Source organism: Procambarus clarkii, chromosome 36 (genome assembly GCF_040958095.1).
Source record: "Procambarus clarkii isolate CNS0578487 chromosome 36, FALCON_Pclarkii_2.0, whole genome shotgun sequence".
Classification (NCBI taxonomy): domain Eukaryota; kingdom Metazoa; phylum Arthropoda; class Malacostraca; order Decapoda; family Cambaridae; genus Procambarus; species Procambarus clarkii.
The window spans coordinates 40,346,930-40,363,567 of record NC_091185.1 but is presented as its reverse complement, the minus strand read 5'-3'; the positions used below and the strand labels follow the sequence as shown (position 1 = coordinate 40,363,567).

The window sequence follows — 16,638 nt, the reverse complement described above, 5'->3', positions numbered from 1 at the left end:
CAGTGTATGCAAAGTTAGTGAACACTATGCAGGCGATGAGTCACAATAACGTGGCTGAAGTATGTTGACCAGACCACACACTAGAAATTGAAGGGACGACGACGTTTCGGTCCGTCCTGGACCATTCTCAAGTCGATTGTGATGAGGAGGTAGGGACAGGCAATAAATAGGCAAGAGAGAGCTGAGGAGGAAAGTCAGGTGTAGGGGATAGTAGTAATGAGAACTGCAGCAGGCCTATTGGCCCCTACGAGGCAGCTCCTATTAGTGAACACTAGTATTGACAAAGGGGAAATACTCCATACCCTTTGCTGCTATGCACTAATGCGGCATCAAAACAATTTTACATAAATGATTATTTTGACCTTGTATCATCAAACCAGAATAATTGAGTCAAGGTGGATTAAACGGGTTCATCCTGTATCCGACTACGAGTCATTATGTCATTTAATCGTCCACATTCAATGACTATTATATATAAATGAGCAACATATTCAGGTACGAGTTGTTGTATATTTGCCATCATAAGCGTCATTCGACCGCATAGAACTCGCACACGTTTGACCGCTTGTATGCAACAATCGATACCATACTCGAGAATAAATTTGTTCACTCTGAATGATGTTATTGTCACGGATGTTGCCTCGTCATATATATTAACTTATTAATTAACTGATATAAATCTTGAGAATACTGTCTATATACATTCTGATTTGATGAAGGTGAATTAAATAAAGCTATATTCAAAATGAGTGAAATCAAATAAGCAAACTTTTGACGGAAAAAGTCAAACAAATCAGTTCCATAAGCTGTCAAGCACTGTTCCTTGGCGACCATTTCTTATCTTCATATCCAACACGAAAAAAAACAAGGTGTCATCTGTTGCACTAGGCCTATTCCAAAAATAAATTAACAAAATGCCTCGGCAGAAAATAATGAACAGTTTCGCTTAAGTATCAATAGTTGTCCAGTACAGTATATAGATGTAATGAATGGAAAATAACATGATATTTAGATGCGAGAAATTTTAATTAATTCTTCACTAGGCCTACAGAAAAAACAAAAGACTGGTGAAACTGAGGCAACATGTAAAGAACCAATGAATAAATACTATCAGACTACTTAACATTTAGGACGCACAAGTGATAGGTTTAATTATTCGACCTATCAAAATAAAGATGCCCCACCAGCCCACTTGTGCCCTCGTTTAGAATGTTGTTCTGCGCTCAATACTATACAGATATAGTTGATTGCTGGTATATACACACACTAGCTTAAAGAATTTGAACTGCTCGAGGTCCCCTTTGCACCCGGAGTGTCCCTCATCACTTAAAGGGAAAGGAGAGAGGTCTACGGCAGGTGCAGGTACAACGAAACTTATTCACCCGAAATGTATAATTAGCATATTGGTGAAACAAGAGTAGTCGTCTTCAAGATGGAACTGGACAGACTTGTTTGTTGCCGCCTCCGGCGACTAGTTTATTGTTCAACCCCACACACATCCTGTGAGCGGTCGCACAAAAAAAAAAAAAATTACAGAGGGCATAAAAGGTCTTAATCAGACCTCTTGGAAAGGCAGATATTTACATTAACAATTACATTTACCCTTCACACCTTATAATTATAATGTCAGATAGTTATAAGTAATTTTTCATTACAACATCTATGTATCTCAAATAAATATTTATACATTGATGGCATGTCCTTTGCCAATACTGTACAAAATATTTTATAAATGGGGTATTACAGGATCATAGAAGAGGTGCTGTTTATTATTATTAGTATTCACACTACACAGCTTTTACAGTAGTCTCATATATGTTACTTATCTACTAGAAGCGAAGTATGAATACAGGGCAAGGATTTCATGTACAGTATTTTATCCTTTGTAATAAGATGGTTTGCCATTTCATGCAGCTTGGATTTAGATTTCTCTAAATGGCTCAGTTTTTTTCAGTTTAACATGTAATGTTCTAACGTGTGTGTGTACGTCTTTGTTCACACACTTTACTTCATCTACATCCATATAGCCGAACTGCCTGATGTACCTGTAGCCAAAGTCATATCTGAGCTGAGACAACGTCTGTTGGGCTACTGATTTTGTTACTTGCCCCATACACATGTTTTGTTTGACATATCTCATTGTGACAAACACTGGATCTGCTAGTTCCTGTTTGCACTATTTTTACTCTCTTCAAATTTATCTAAAAGTTACCTTTTTAAGGGATCTATGTGATAGCCCAAGATTACGTTCAACATTGTCTTTATTCACTGCAAGCCTAGCAATGACATCAACTTTATCATGTTCCTGCAGCCCAGTGCGAGATGGTATCTACAACATTTTATTTTTGACCCTCTTATTAAGAGTGCATATACATATATAAATGTCTGACTTCGAAACAAGTGCTAAACATCCATCCGTTGTGTGGACTACTAGCTTATGCAATGATTTCGGTGCTCAACGTCCCTGCGGCCCGGTCCTCCTAAATGGTAGTACTTAGAGTAACAACTTGTATAGTTTACTTAGGTGAGGTTCTTGAGTTACATTACCAATTGAAGAGAATGCTCTTTGAACTAATTCAACAATACAAAACTGAACTCTTGGGGTCCAGGAGTACATAATTGGTACGTCTGACTAAATAGTTGCTAAAAGTAATATTATTTTAGGAAGATAAGCATGTCCTTAGTGTTATTACAGCCTATCAGATAATAAAGTACTACAGAAAACCTTGACAGATTGTGTGCGGTGGCAGTGTCTGAAGAGTTGTTTCGACGCAAGCAACAGTTGCTTGAAATATTTTCACTTAGGATGAGAGAAGTTACTTCTGGACTTTAGGAGTCTATACTATTTTTTTAATTAATATACTTAGGTATATCTGCCTTTATGGAACTAAGGTGGGTTGGGCTGGCGACGGTGGGTGTGTGGGTGCGCCGAAAATATCATTTTTTTTTATTAATACATGAGGTACATCTGCATTTGTGCAGCTACCCTAGACTATATGAAGTGGAGTACAGTGTCAAAAAAAAGCTAACTACGTGACGCTAAAAGATCCCCATCACACAGGATGGTTAGTCATACAGAGGCAAGTGATAGGCAGTCTGCACTGGCAGACTTCGGATGCATTTTGAGGATATCATCAACACAAAGAGTGAATAAGGTATTTTTTTTAATTAATACATTAGGTACATCTGCATTTGTGCAGCTACCCTAGACTATATGAAGGGAAGTACAGTGTGACATCATGCGAAATAAATATAAATCTATGGAAGTATTACTCCAGAAGTCAACCAAAGTAAGGGATTAAAAACCATAAAATCAAACAATCATAACAGTTGTCTCTTGGTATTATAAACGCTAAATCCATACTTAACGCGGGGCATAACCATAGCTAATGACAGTGAACTTCCTCAAAGATTGGACTTGTTCAACGAGAGAAGTAGGAAGACACCAGGATGCGGTGTTGGCTATAATGTCACCCGCGTTGCACTGATCCCTGCACAGGTGTGATGTGCAGTCAACTCTCACGATTTGACAAGCATCTGATTTAAGGTGCTTTAGCCTAACCAGAAGCGTTCGTGGATATTACACTACACAGTGCCTCGTCCCACTCTCTTTGTGAATGGTATCTTCTTTTCTCGTTCCAACATAACTTACTTCATGACCATGTACCGTAATGTTAGATACAGTAGTAGTGACTAATACAATTACCGGTATATCATTTCCCCATGTAACTTAGTGCCAAATTTAGACAATACAACCTGTAACTAGTATATTACACATTACACATGTCGACAGAACACTCGGGTGCAGTTCACGAACCCATTATGTGACTGCAACCGTGTTAATTACACTAAGCTTACAAAAACTGTGAATAAACTGTTAACGAACTCTACACTTAGCTCATCAATGCTGTAACTTGCTTAACTAAATAAATATTCAGAGATGTATGCAACCTATACCACTATTCACAAGATAGGCATGGACTCCATGATACATAAAACTTAGAAAAGCCTACCAACAGCTGTCTGGAACAAATGTAAAGGGGATGTTAAACGACTGTTGGAGTATAATGCAAACAAACTGACTTGTTCATTCATCAATGGTGTAAACTGCTTAACCTTGAGGTTAGCTAGAGTTGGCTCCGACCACACTGTTGGACACCGGCGCACGCAGTTTGATGTAGGAATTATGGTCCTGTTAATCAAGTACCTTTTAGAAGTGTTTATCAGGTTCTCCCTTGAATCAGCCCGTCCTCCTAAGGTTTCCCAACATCAAGAAACTGTCATACTAAAGACCATATCCTAACCTACCAGAGGACCCAATACAGAAAATGGGACAATGTCAATTTCGCGAGACACAACCATTTTCAAATACGACGATTTTTGGCCTTAGGTAAAGTATGGGTCAAAATGCAACGCTGTATTAGGACGAGTTGGACGCCAAAAGAGGGATGCCTCTTATATTTAAATTTGAGAAAGAAATTGAAACGCCTTTGGTACTTAAATGTTTAGACAAATGTCTCAAGCTCTTATTGCATCCCTACTTCAAAATGTAGGGATGACATTTTACATTCTACCATAACTTCTGGTAGTGTAAGGAATTATTTTAATGTGCTGACTTGGAACTTGTCCTTCAAATATTTTCCAGGTGTAAATTGTGATGGATCTCACACCTCCTCTCCAGATCTGGGCATTAATAGTTTCCTGCACGTTCTCCAGATAAGCAACTTTTTCAGCTTTGAATGGGTCTGTAAGTGTGCAACAATATTCCACGCTAAACAGTACATTTGTTTTAAAAAGCAACATCACAGGTTATCCAACCTATCACATTTATTGCAGTTGTCACCGCTACTTTAACGTGTTCTTTAAAACAGCAACATTAAGTACTGCTCCATGGACTCTAAACTATGAATAATTTAAAGCGCTACACATCATGTTTGTTAAACCAATTTCTAAGTATGCAGTGTCAGCATGGAACCTTCACCTCTACAAGAATAGGAAGAAAGTGGCTAAGTTCAAAAGTTCAGGGGCCATTCACTGGGCTAGTCTACGAACTGAAATATCTACAAGGACAGACAAAAAGCATGGAGCCTCACGTAACTGGAAGAGAAACGAAGCTGGAGACAATCACTACAAACTATATTCAAGAGGTATGTGCCAGATATTAAAAAAAAATACAGACTGACTGACATTGGAGGGAACAAGGTGAGATGACACAGATGGAAATATAACACCAAAGGTACCAGACGGTCATTACAATTTATTCAGTGTAAGGGTAGGGAATGAGTGGAACACACTTAAAGTATTTTTTTGTTTACGATAGTTACCTTGAGATGATTTCTCGATTCGTGAGATGGAAAAAGACTCCATATATGGATTCAAAAGTAGATAGAATATAATCCATTTGATTGGAACCATTTACTCTATTTTAGATTTATAGAAGATAAACATAAGTTGAAGCAAAGTTAGAAAAAATACAGCAAGGTAGGCACAACATTTATCACATTTATCCTGTAGTGATATCCTGTATCCTGTAGTGTCCCGACAGCAACACCTGATTGGACAGCAATACCTGACTGCCTGCCTCGTCGTTCACTTCACTACCGCTCAATAATTACTTGGTATGAAAAGAGTCACTTTGATTGCTTTCTGAGTTAGAAGGTTTCTCCGTGATACCTGTTACATCAAAAGTTGCCAAGTTGAACAGAAATACGTATTCTGCACGATAATACTGCAATATTTATTTCATTCTGAATCAGATTTGCAGATCCTGTTTATAGTTGACAATAAAACTATTTATAATTGTCAGGCGTATACTGTACATTATACACCTAATGTACAATGCCTCAGAAAAATACTTAATTTAAAACTTTTAAAATATGCTAGATATATTATTAGGCTAGTGTTAATTAAACAAAGTAAGCACTAGTATCCTCACCTGAGACCAAGAACGATGTGTCGTAGCTTTGGATCAGCCTTATAGAAGTGAGGAAATGAGAAGCCGACGGAGGCCCCCCAGTAGCATGGCTTCATGTCCAGGATCCCAGAGGGAGGACATCCACCTTCGCTGCAAAAGCACGCGTTCTCGGGGTGGTTGATGCCGTAAGAGAAGACATCGTCAGGGGGCACGAAGCGGAAGGCAGCAATACCTGATTGGGTGACTGTTTCATTGTATACTAGAGGTATTGCTCGACAAAGCTGGCCATTAAAAATATATAATTTGTCTTTTTTTGACACTCCGGGGGCGAACCCATTGGCATCCGTACCTCTTATTTCGTTACACTGATCACCACTCCAGAAGTCCAGTGTCTGCCGCCCGTTCCAGGCTAATATCTGATTCATCATAGCAGCATTGCCCTTGCCCGTGTGCATGGTGTAGGGTTCCTGCACAGAGTCATTAAACCCCACCAGGAGTCCAAACAACTGGTGAGGGTAAGGCAATTCCTGGAGAGTCCTCGCCCAATCCATAACCCGAGACTTGTGGCCCCACAAGAGCTCCCCAACAGTGAGTTTTCGTACAGTTTGGAAGCCGTGAATTTTTTTGGCCACCTGTATGATCATACGTAGAAACCCTTGGTCCTTGACCGCGTCTGCTGCGTTTACAAATGGAATATTGACTGATATGATTACGTCTTCCTCCGCACCAGTCGACATGTGGGGCTGGAAAAAATACATGGGTCTAGAGCGATAGGTGACAGAGCCGTTCTTGTGAAAGGCAATCTCTTCTTTGCTCTCTTTCATAAGGTAGACGTAGGGCCCGAGCTCCTGGACCCTGGGTCTCTCTCCTGCCATGAAATGGCTGGGGTTGGTCAGGTTAAAGACATGAACCCGGTAATAAACAGGAACTGGCGTGTCTATCCACGACTCATACTTCTGGCCGCCCTGGCGTAGTACCATCTGATCCACGGCGACTGAATGGACGACGGTGTCGTATCCCGCCAGCATGAAGATGACCGTGGCAGCGCACCACAGTGCCACCATCCACAGGCAGCACCGGCATCTGGCACTCCTGTTCATCTGTTGCACAACATTCTGCATTCGGGTCGCGCTGTGCGAGTCAAAATTTTCTTCTGGTATTTACCCATTTTTGATCCGTGTCTATAAATATTCGCTAAAACACATCTAATCGAAGAACGTCAATTAACTTTTTTGATTGTCTTCGAAGTCAAAACAGTATTTTCACGTAATGCAATTGTCACAAGCTTCATAAAATCATTTTGTTCCCTTGATCGTTCAGTTCAATTCAGTTCAGAAAGCACACCTCACCTTGGCACATGCAGTGATCGACATAGGGGCGGTGTCGAGGACACTGCTAGGTAGGTTCCAGGGTCATTGCTGGGTATGCACCAAGGTCACTGCTAGTTGGGCATCAGGGGTCACTGCTAGTTGGGCATCACGGATCACTGCTAGACGAGTATCAGGGGTCACCACTAAGTGGGTACCTGGGTCACTGCAGGGTATGAATCAGTCACTGAGAGATAGGTACCAGGGTTACCAGTAGATAGGTACCAAGGTCACTGTCAGGTATGTACCAGGGTCACTATTCGGTGACTGCTAGGGGTCACTGCGGTATGGGGTACCGGGGTCACTGTAGGGCAGGTACCAGGGGTCACTACGGTATGGGGTACCAGGGTCACTGTAGGGCAGGTACCAGGGGTCACTGAGGGGTACCCATCACTGAAGAGTTATCTTGTGGGCAGTCAGGATTTCTTGGATAACTCGTTGCCAAAAATTCACTTCAGTTTCCGTTATGAAGTGCTATTGAAGGATCCCATGACAGAATGCGAGGCTTAACTTGTCTGTCGCTCAACATGAACGGAGTGTCATGCCATAGACGCGTTAAACTAGAGAAATAAGAAACATTTAAGAAATCACGCCACACCTACACCTTCGGAACCCAATTCAGACTAGCGCTCACCCCGCGATGCCAGACGTTGTCTGGCCTTTTATCGTACGTGTAGGATTATGGCATCACTCATGTTTCACAATATTATTACAAGAGCTATCCTTACGAATGATTAAGATATTCTTTTTTTAACATTAATCACATTACTACGACATAAAATTAAATATGTTTAATGATTACAAATCCATTTAAGAATCATATACCCAAGCTCGTATGTCTGGCAGGGAATAAAACACACCGGCCTACAAAACACACACATGATATTTTTTTAATATATTTACATCGTTGTGACAATTTGCTAAATCATATTGACAAAATAACTGGTGAAAAATGATCCATAATAAAACTATTAAATAATGTAGTCAAGTATGTTTCCATAGTTAAAAAATTGAATGAAAATTAAGACTAAGTAACCGCTTCACCTCACAAGGGACCATTGCCTGAGGTCATATTCCTCTGTTAGCCTCACGCCAATGTTGGAAGTTAATTTAATATTTAAAGAGAAGCTTTTTAATAGCAAACCATATTTGACAATTTTATACTATTTGTGAGTTAATTCTCCGCAGAAAAGGTTAAATTACGGTACAATATGGTATACGTTTTAGAGTCAACATTTTAATAGGCTATCCAACAACTCGATCAACATTCTATTGTAAATCGGAGTTTTAATGAAATTCCCTCACATAAAAAATATATGTCATTGTCTTTATATTTCCACAAGGCAGCATGATAATTATAGGTCTCTTGCCTGTAAGTTACATGTATTTATACAACACAATTGATTATACCTGTTAAGCGATATAAATGAATCTATAGGCTATAGGTTAAGCTGTCTAATATAGAGGTTATAACTATATGTGGCACCTTAATCTATGGCTTACGATATGCTAAATATTAATATAAATGATAACTATAGCTATAAAGTATTATATAGATATATACGAACATTTTGAGTAAGGCATAACGGCACATCGCGGCCTTGGGCTAAGAATGTTGACTTTTGACATTGGTTATATAGTATATGAAATGGATTTGGGGGATCAGAGTCCATTTTGTACCTCTGTAAACTTTTGCACTACCGCTCACGGGGTGAATATGGGGTGTATAATTAATTAACAAAATCCAGTAACATCTTGTAAATTTCTACTTTTTTTGTCCTAAACGGCTAGTTAATTGGGCAGTATCATGTTCTTTTAATTTGTATTATATATTAACATATATTTTTGGTTACGGTGAACGATACTCACTTGAGGCTAACAATTTTGATTACATTAATGTAATAATAAGTAAAATAAGTAAATTATAGGAGGTAAATATAATAATATAAAGTAGCATTGTGAGTATTAACTGTAAACTAAATAGTAATGTATATAGCCTATAGAATTAATATCAATAACTGTAATTAGCCTTCGCTAGGAACTAGCCTAATTACAGTAAAGGGTGCAACAGGTAAACTAACAAGACGGTAAAATATAAAACTGAAATGTTAATACGTAAATTAGACTGTAACCCACATGATAACATAACTGAAAGACCACATTAATATCAGACAGAATGCTAACAGTAATTATAGAGCTTTCTGGAACAAGTCTAATTACCGAAGAGTGATAACTACTGAATGAGGACGTGGCGTGTAAGAACTGTGCCACAGAAATAATCATAGAGCTGACATGAACCTAACATTATAGAAATAGAGCGTCCGCGTTAAGTGAGGGAGCCCGCTAGAGCTATAGAGTCTATAGCTATAGAGTCTTGAGTCTATAGTCTTGATACTGAAATGACATCATCCCACAAAAGGTTAACAGGTGTAGTGATGAGATTGTTATAGTAACTACTTGGTCGAAAGATCAGGACAAGTATCTGAGACAAGCCGCCGGATAATTACTGTCCTCGTCGAGGCCACTAGTGTTATAGGCCCAAATGTAAATTCAGGTAAATATTGGTACAATTGATCACATAGTTACAAAGAGTACTATCATAACAGGAGGATGTGTTGATGTACCTCTGTAACCCTTTCCATTACCGCCCATAGGATGGGTATGGGGCGCATAATAAATGAACTAAACTAAACTAGCACCACCTGAAGATGACATCATCATCATCTTCATGAGGCTGGAGCTGGATAATATTTTTTTTATAACGGTAGGACTAGAAGATGATGTATATATATTAAATAGTCTATGTACAATGTTGTATTGACTACACCGTTGCCCAAACCACAATGCATGCTGTATTCTGTAATCGACCTCTCCTTAAGAATCTCTTTTCCCAGCGCTACAGAGGAGATGCGATCAATATTTCATAGGCATTTACATATAGCTTCATGTGGGGCCTTGCCCAAACGCTTCTGTCTTGCAGCGGGAATTGAACCCAGGCGACCTTTCAGCTGTAACTCGACGTATTGTGCTGACCATTGCACCTCAGGACCTTGTAAAACTATTCGTTCGTCACCTGCATTTATATAAAGCTCGATCCTTTTGTGCAAATGCCAAAAGCTACATATTGTTTGTGTGAGAATTTCATCATCGGACAGGCGTGTTTACACCTATACAAGTTCCCACATCCATAATAAATGTTGCTTTCACGATATATAAAGTATGAGTAATTCCATGAGATTTTCATATCAGTGAAGAATGACGCTCCGAGAACCGTAGAACTATGGTCTTTGTTGGTGGATTAAGTTCAATATGCGAGGTGAAGGGAGCGAGTGCCTTGCCATCTTGGTGACCTTCAGCCCCTATGCGCATGTCCATCAATATATCCCTCTTGCTCCAGTCTTCACTTAGGTGTGCTTAGGATAGTCTGTAGCTTATTATTTTTGTTAGTAATAGCTATTTAGCTATTATTAGTAGGTCTACGTTTATTTCTTTTATTACAGTATTTTTTTGAACATTTGTATAGGCAGTTATTATAGTATATTACAGTATTCCATATAGGGATGGGATATTTCCTTTTCATGCGGAATCAACATGATGAACGTAAACAATGGTCATTAGTGACTTTTATTGATGGAAATGCCTCTTTGAAGCTTTTGCACGGTGGTGGGTGTAGAGGGAGAGAGCATGCGGGCGCCGACTGCCCGCTCCAGCCACACTAAACAAATTTAATTATAACACGAGCAGTCAAGGTGGAGTGCCTGTTGACGTGAAGAGCTTGACCCAAGCCACGGTGAGACCTAACCAGCCTTGCAGGAACAAACCACTGTTTACCCCTAGCCATGCTACATAGATCTTAACCACACTGGCCCTTATCCACAGTGAAGCATTATCACCGTACATCCTATCTAAACTGACCAAAGTGAACCCAAGCTACCGTGGACCCTACCCAGGGGGCCTGACGGGTAAGCGGATAGCGCTCGGGATTCGTAACCCTGAAGTTCCGGATTCGATCTCGAGCGGAGGCGGAAACAAATGGGCAGTTTCTTTTACTCTGATGCCCCTGTTTACCTAGCAGTAAATAAGTACCTGGGAGTTAGACAGCTGCTACGGGCTGCTTCCTGGGGATGTGTAACAAAATGGAAGCCTGGTCGAGAACCGGGCCGTGGGGACGCTAAGCCCTGAAATCATCTCAAGATAACCGTGGACCCTAGCCATGGTGACTCTTAGCTACTGTAGAAGAAAATGTATATATGCTGGTTAGCATTGTAAATGTGTGGCCACTTCTGTGGTAGAAAATAATAATAATAATAATAATAATAATAATAATAATAATAATAATAATAATTATAATAATAATAATAATAATAATAAAAAAAAAAACCTAGCCACAGAGAACCATATAGATAGTTACATCGGTATTCCCCAGCATACCAACGGGGAATATACGAGGAAATGAGGGACATCATCGAGGATGCTATTGGAAATAGAATTCAGAGAGGACATGCATGAAATCATGGATTTCAACAACAAGAAATGCAGAAAAACTTATTGTCACAACAATAATGGGGGTTTAGCTCTTAAGTACTCTTTATTCCTTGGCCTATACATAGATAAGAGACTCCACTTCAGCACCCACATACAACACATAACCAAGAAAGTCTAAAAAATCGTTGGTATACTTTCCAAAATCAGATATTATGTTTCCTAACTCTGCTCTCCTCTCATTATATTATGCGCTAATCTATCCCTATCTTACATACAGTATCTATGCATGAGGTTCAACCACTGCAAACTACCTCAAGCTCATCATCATCCAGTAAAAATCTGCTATCAGAACAATAACAAACTCTGTTTTCAGAGAGCACTCAGCCCCCCTGTTTAAGTCCCTAAACATGCTAAACAAACTCACTCCACACTTTCTCTTCTGCCATATACAAAACCCTGTTCTTAAATGCAAATCCTGATCTGAAACTCTTCCTTGACAGATGTAATCGAACCCATAATCACCACATCAGAAATAAATCTCTCTTTAATATCCCCAGAGTTAAACTAAATCTGTTTAACACTATGCAAATAAAGGAACCTAGTCTATGGAACTCAACTCCCTAACGAATTGAAAAACTGTCCAACCTACGCCTTATTCAAAAATAAAAACAAAAAGTACCTAATTTCATCCTCATACTTCCTATGTTGTGTCATACTTAAGAACTCTTCAGCTTCCACTTTTACTCCTGGGATGTCTACTTCTCCTTGCAGTCAACATCCAACCACAATACAGTATTCTACTGGATCTTTTGGCTGCAAAATCAGTCTATCGAAAGAAGGCACCAAGCCCGTTACAACTATAGCATAGCACGTCTGAGTCAATATTCAAAAGTTCCTAGGTATCATTCAAGATACTAGTATTAGAGAAAAAGACAAGATCAATGATGTCAATGGAATCCCATTCACCGAGGAACATAGGACTTGAAGGAATAGTAAAGTAAATCTCCGATTAGCCTGATAATCAAGACATTCTACGAGGTGAGTAACTGTTAGTTGATCAATCAAAGTTCTACAGTAAGGTTCACTTCCTTTGCTGTGAAGTTATATTATATACTCTAGATTCATTACCGATTTACTGTTTTAAAACAATTGTGTCAGTGTTTGATGTGTCTTGAGCCAATTAAAAAAAAAAAGCTTTTAAATTTAATCTAAGTTCAATGATAAAGTTATCTTGCTTGCAACCCATGTTCAAAACACAGCAAAAACGCATTCTATGCAGTTGACATTCCCAATTTATGAATGGATTGTTTTTTATGCGTGTCACCTAATGACAAAGTATTCTTTTCTCAGAAAGAGCTTGCCTTGCCTTCCAATGTTCAAAGCTCTTCTCTATGATTCATCCTTCTGAAATCCAATTACACAGTGAAAGGGTTAGTGGTTGTTTGTAGACTAATAATAATAATAATTCATTTTATCGGGGACAGGCAGCTTGTGTACATATATACACTTTAGGCTTATATCGCAATCCCCCCCCCCCCCAAGGCTGAATTACTGACCTTTCCTAGGATGCAACCCCACAACAGTTGATTAACTCCTGAGTACCTATTTACTGCTAGGTAAGTAAGTACTCTGACAACCATTTGTCTTGCCTGGGATTTGAACCTAGGACCCCCAATTGAGTTGAGAGAGAACCCAACTGTACTACCATGCGTATCAAGAGAAGTTGTACATTTTTATTTAAATAACGGTGAAAAAATACTGAACCAGTATTTGAATTGACCCATAGATTGTAGAGCTCACTTGTGGCAGTGGAATAATAAGGAAATTACATTACTATTTATTGTATTTATTGATTTTTTTAAATACTAAGTTATGCATTTTGCTCTTCAGGTTGTACAATTGACCAAATTTACTATGCAAGCCTTTCTAGTTAAGGCATTCAAAACAGTTTTCTCTGTTACTACTGCCAGATATATCAGCTTGTGGGTATGATACCCAGTACATGGTAATGTACTGTGTATTAAAACCATAGTGATGAACTAGATAACATTTTGTTAACCACAATAGTATAACAAAATTAATTAAAAGCATATATTTAACATACAAAAATCTTTCTTGATTTGTAGGAAATACTGTACCGAGTGACTTTGAATTGTTTCATTGTTGAAAATGTTCTATCAGTTTATTTTATATCATTTCCATGTCAACTCATTACACTGCTTTGTTAGAGTAAAAATCTCACCCTTTTGCTATTTAAATACAGTAGTGCATACTCAAAACATATTTCTCAATATAATTTACAATTCGTACAAGTTTTGTAATTTACATAAAATATTAGTTTTCTGAAAAACGGATCAACACACACACACAGATCAGTACTTAAGTACAGTAAAGTATCTGGATTATCATTCACATAAAAGGGTGTAAACACATTGTCACCAAAATGCTCATTTTCACAATTGTGCAATATGACTCATCATATTAATACCAACAGAGATGTTGTATTAACAACCGAAGCAAGTTATCTTACTAAACAGTTACGATAATGCAATGACCATTTTCGTGTAATTCAAGAAATAAAAAAAATTATTTAAACAAAATAAAAGGCACTATGAATTTTGTGCACATTCCAAAGCTTTGGAACCTAATTCCTCAATGATCACAGTAAATTCCAATATTTGTTATATATGGTTATATAAAAAAAAATCATAAAAATAAAGGTAACCTTATTAAAGGACGAGTCAAAAATACAGTATTTAAATAATGAGTGATACAAGAATTATGTGCATGCTAATGTATATTTACTAACAGATAAAGGTTATGAACTGCATTCATTCATGAACTGGTGTAACAAAAAGTACACACTAATTAGGTAGGTAGAATTATTATTATTAGTATTACGTGTATCATACACACACATATACACACACACTTCAATGGTGCCTAATCACTGGTATGCTAGAGCTGTCTAAGGGTCAAGCATATGTTCTAGTCATTAGTAAAAATAAAAAATATATGTTCAGAAATACTGTACACTATATTTTACATTGTGTGTATGTTAAGTAATATCATAAGAGTACATGAGATTTATTCATGTTATAAGTACCTATGTAAAATATAGATTTTAGTATTAGGTGGTCTAGTGAACAAAAATATTTATGGGCTCTCAAAAAAGCAGGAAATCACTGAACACTGGAACATCTTATTTTTGTCTAGGGATCACAGACTCCCTACACTACCAGAATCTGATTTTAACCCCAAACTTCAAATGTTGAATACAGTGGTTCATGTAGAGAATAGTTAATGCAAAACTTGCAGATGCTCTTCTGACTAAAGTAATTATCACATTTAAGTACATTATATACCAAGATAGTATTACTGTACAACAATTCTGAAACCTTTTAACTATATGTTAACTTTGTTACCTCAATTCAATGTTTCTATTTATTCATAATGAAATTTCTGAATGAGTGGCAACAAGAGTGAAGTTCTCTCTTAGCAAAATGTTTAAACTCCCATTTAGTTCAACAAGAATGACCTTTTTTTTTTGTCTTTAGTGCAAAACATTCAATAAAAGAACCAAAAAATTAGGTAATAATCAAAAGCAATTGTGAATTGCTTTTCAAAATGATCATGGTCAATTTCTATACAAGCAATATATAAATAACATGTCTTAAGTTTATAATACTTCCAGAAATCTTATGTTTCTACAAGCAAGTTACCCTGGCATAATCACAAAATGTTCTGTACTCTATTGTGCAGAAAGGTACAATTCAGTGTTTCATCATAATTTTAAAATAAATTCAGTGAATGCAACACAAAAATCAATGTGGGAGAATTCAAAATTATTGGTTTTATATATATGAAAATGGGTGTTAAAATTAGTGTAGGCCAAATAATGAATGCACCAGCCTTAAACATAAAAACCACCACAATTTTTTTGTTTTAACTCTACTACACCACCAGCTAGTAGTGTGGTAGGTTTTGTATTTGTGGGTATGCCTGGTGGTGAGGTATGTTGGGTGTTTGTGGGTATACCTGAAGAATAAATAAGTGCAGAAAATAAAAGCTACATTACCGATACACCCAAAATCTAGCTTTTGAACAACACTAAGCTGCTGATTATACATACATACATTAACACGAGTTAATGTATGACCTGCTAATACAAGCAACAGATTTCAACCATATCAATTATTACATTACAATTACTTTAATATCAATTAAAAAATATTAAATTACAGAGCAGTTTATTAATCACTTCTTTATTTTATTTTTGTTGGCATCACTCGTACTTATTTCTCATTATTAAAGTTCCAGATATAAAAGGTTCTGAAAATTCTAAATTATTTGTATGTTGATTTTTTGTATTCCATATGCCTACATTACTTTCCATTTTTATGAGTGTCTAAAGAGCTAAGTATTAATTTAATGTGCGAGTCTTACCTGTTATCACATTATTGCTGGATTGAAATCATCATAATTACTAGTATAACCAACATCAATTAAACAATTACCAAAAGGGTAATTAGTATGGTTCCTACACCTTGTTTGTAGTCACACTACATGTACTGCAATCCCAATATGTATCCCCTAGTGGTGCACTGGTGGTGCACTGGTGGTGCACTGGTGGTGCACTAGTGGTGCACTGGTGGTGCACTAGTGGTGCACTGCAACACTACTGTGTGGTCCTCTACACTTCACTCGTAAATATTTACCTTCCAATGAAATTCACTTCCATATACAGCATCTGATCTTGCATCATTTTTCCTACTTGACCCTTTAATTTGCATTCCTTTTTCAGTTTTACTGCTCGTGTGTCGAGATTATCCTAACCCTCCACTCACACTATGGTCAAATGAAAACTGGGCA

The 16,638-nt window shown here is 37.7% G+C and overlaps 1 protein-coding gene across 1 annotated transcript; it reads right to left on the bottom strand.

Annotated features, from left to right (window-relative positions):
• Positions 1–5,917: 5,917 nt before the first annotated feature.
• LOC138371637 (lysosome membrane protein 2-like) lies at positions 5,918–7,934 on the bottom strand. The gene has a single exon (XM_069336634.1). The coding sequence runs from the start codon at positions 7,033–7,035 to the stop codon at positions 5,932–5,934; it is 1,104 nt and encodes a 367-aa protein (XP_069192735.1). The 5' UTR covers positions 7,036–7,934; the 3' UTR covers positions 5,918–5,931.
• Between the last annotated feature and the right edge of the window lie 8,704 nt (positions 7,935–16,638).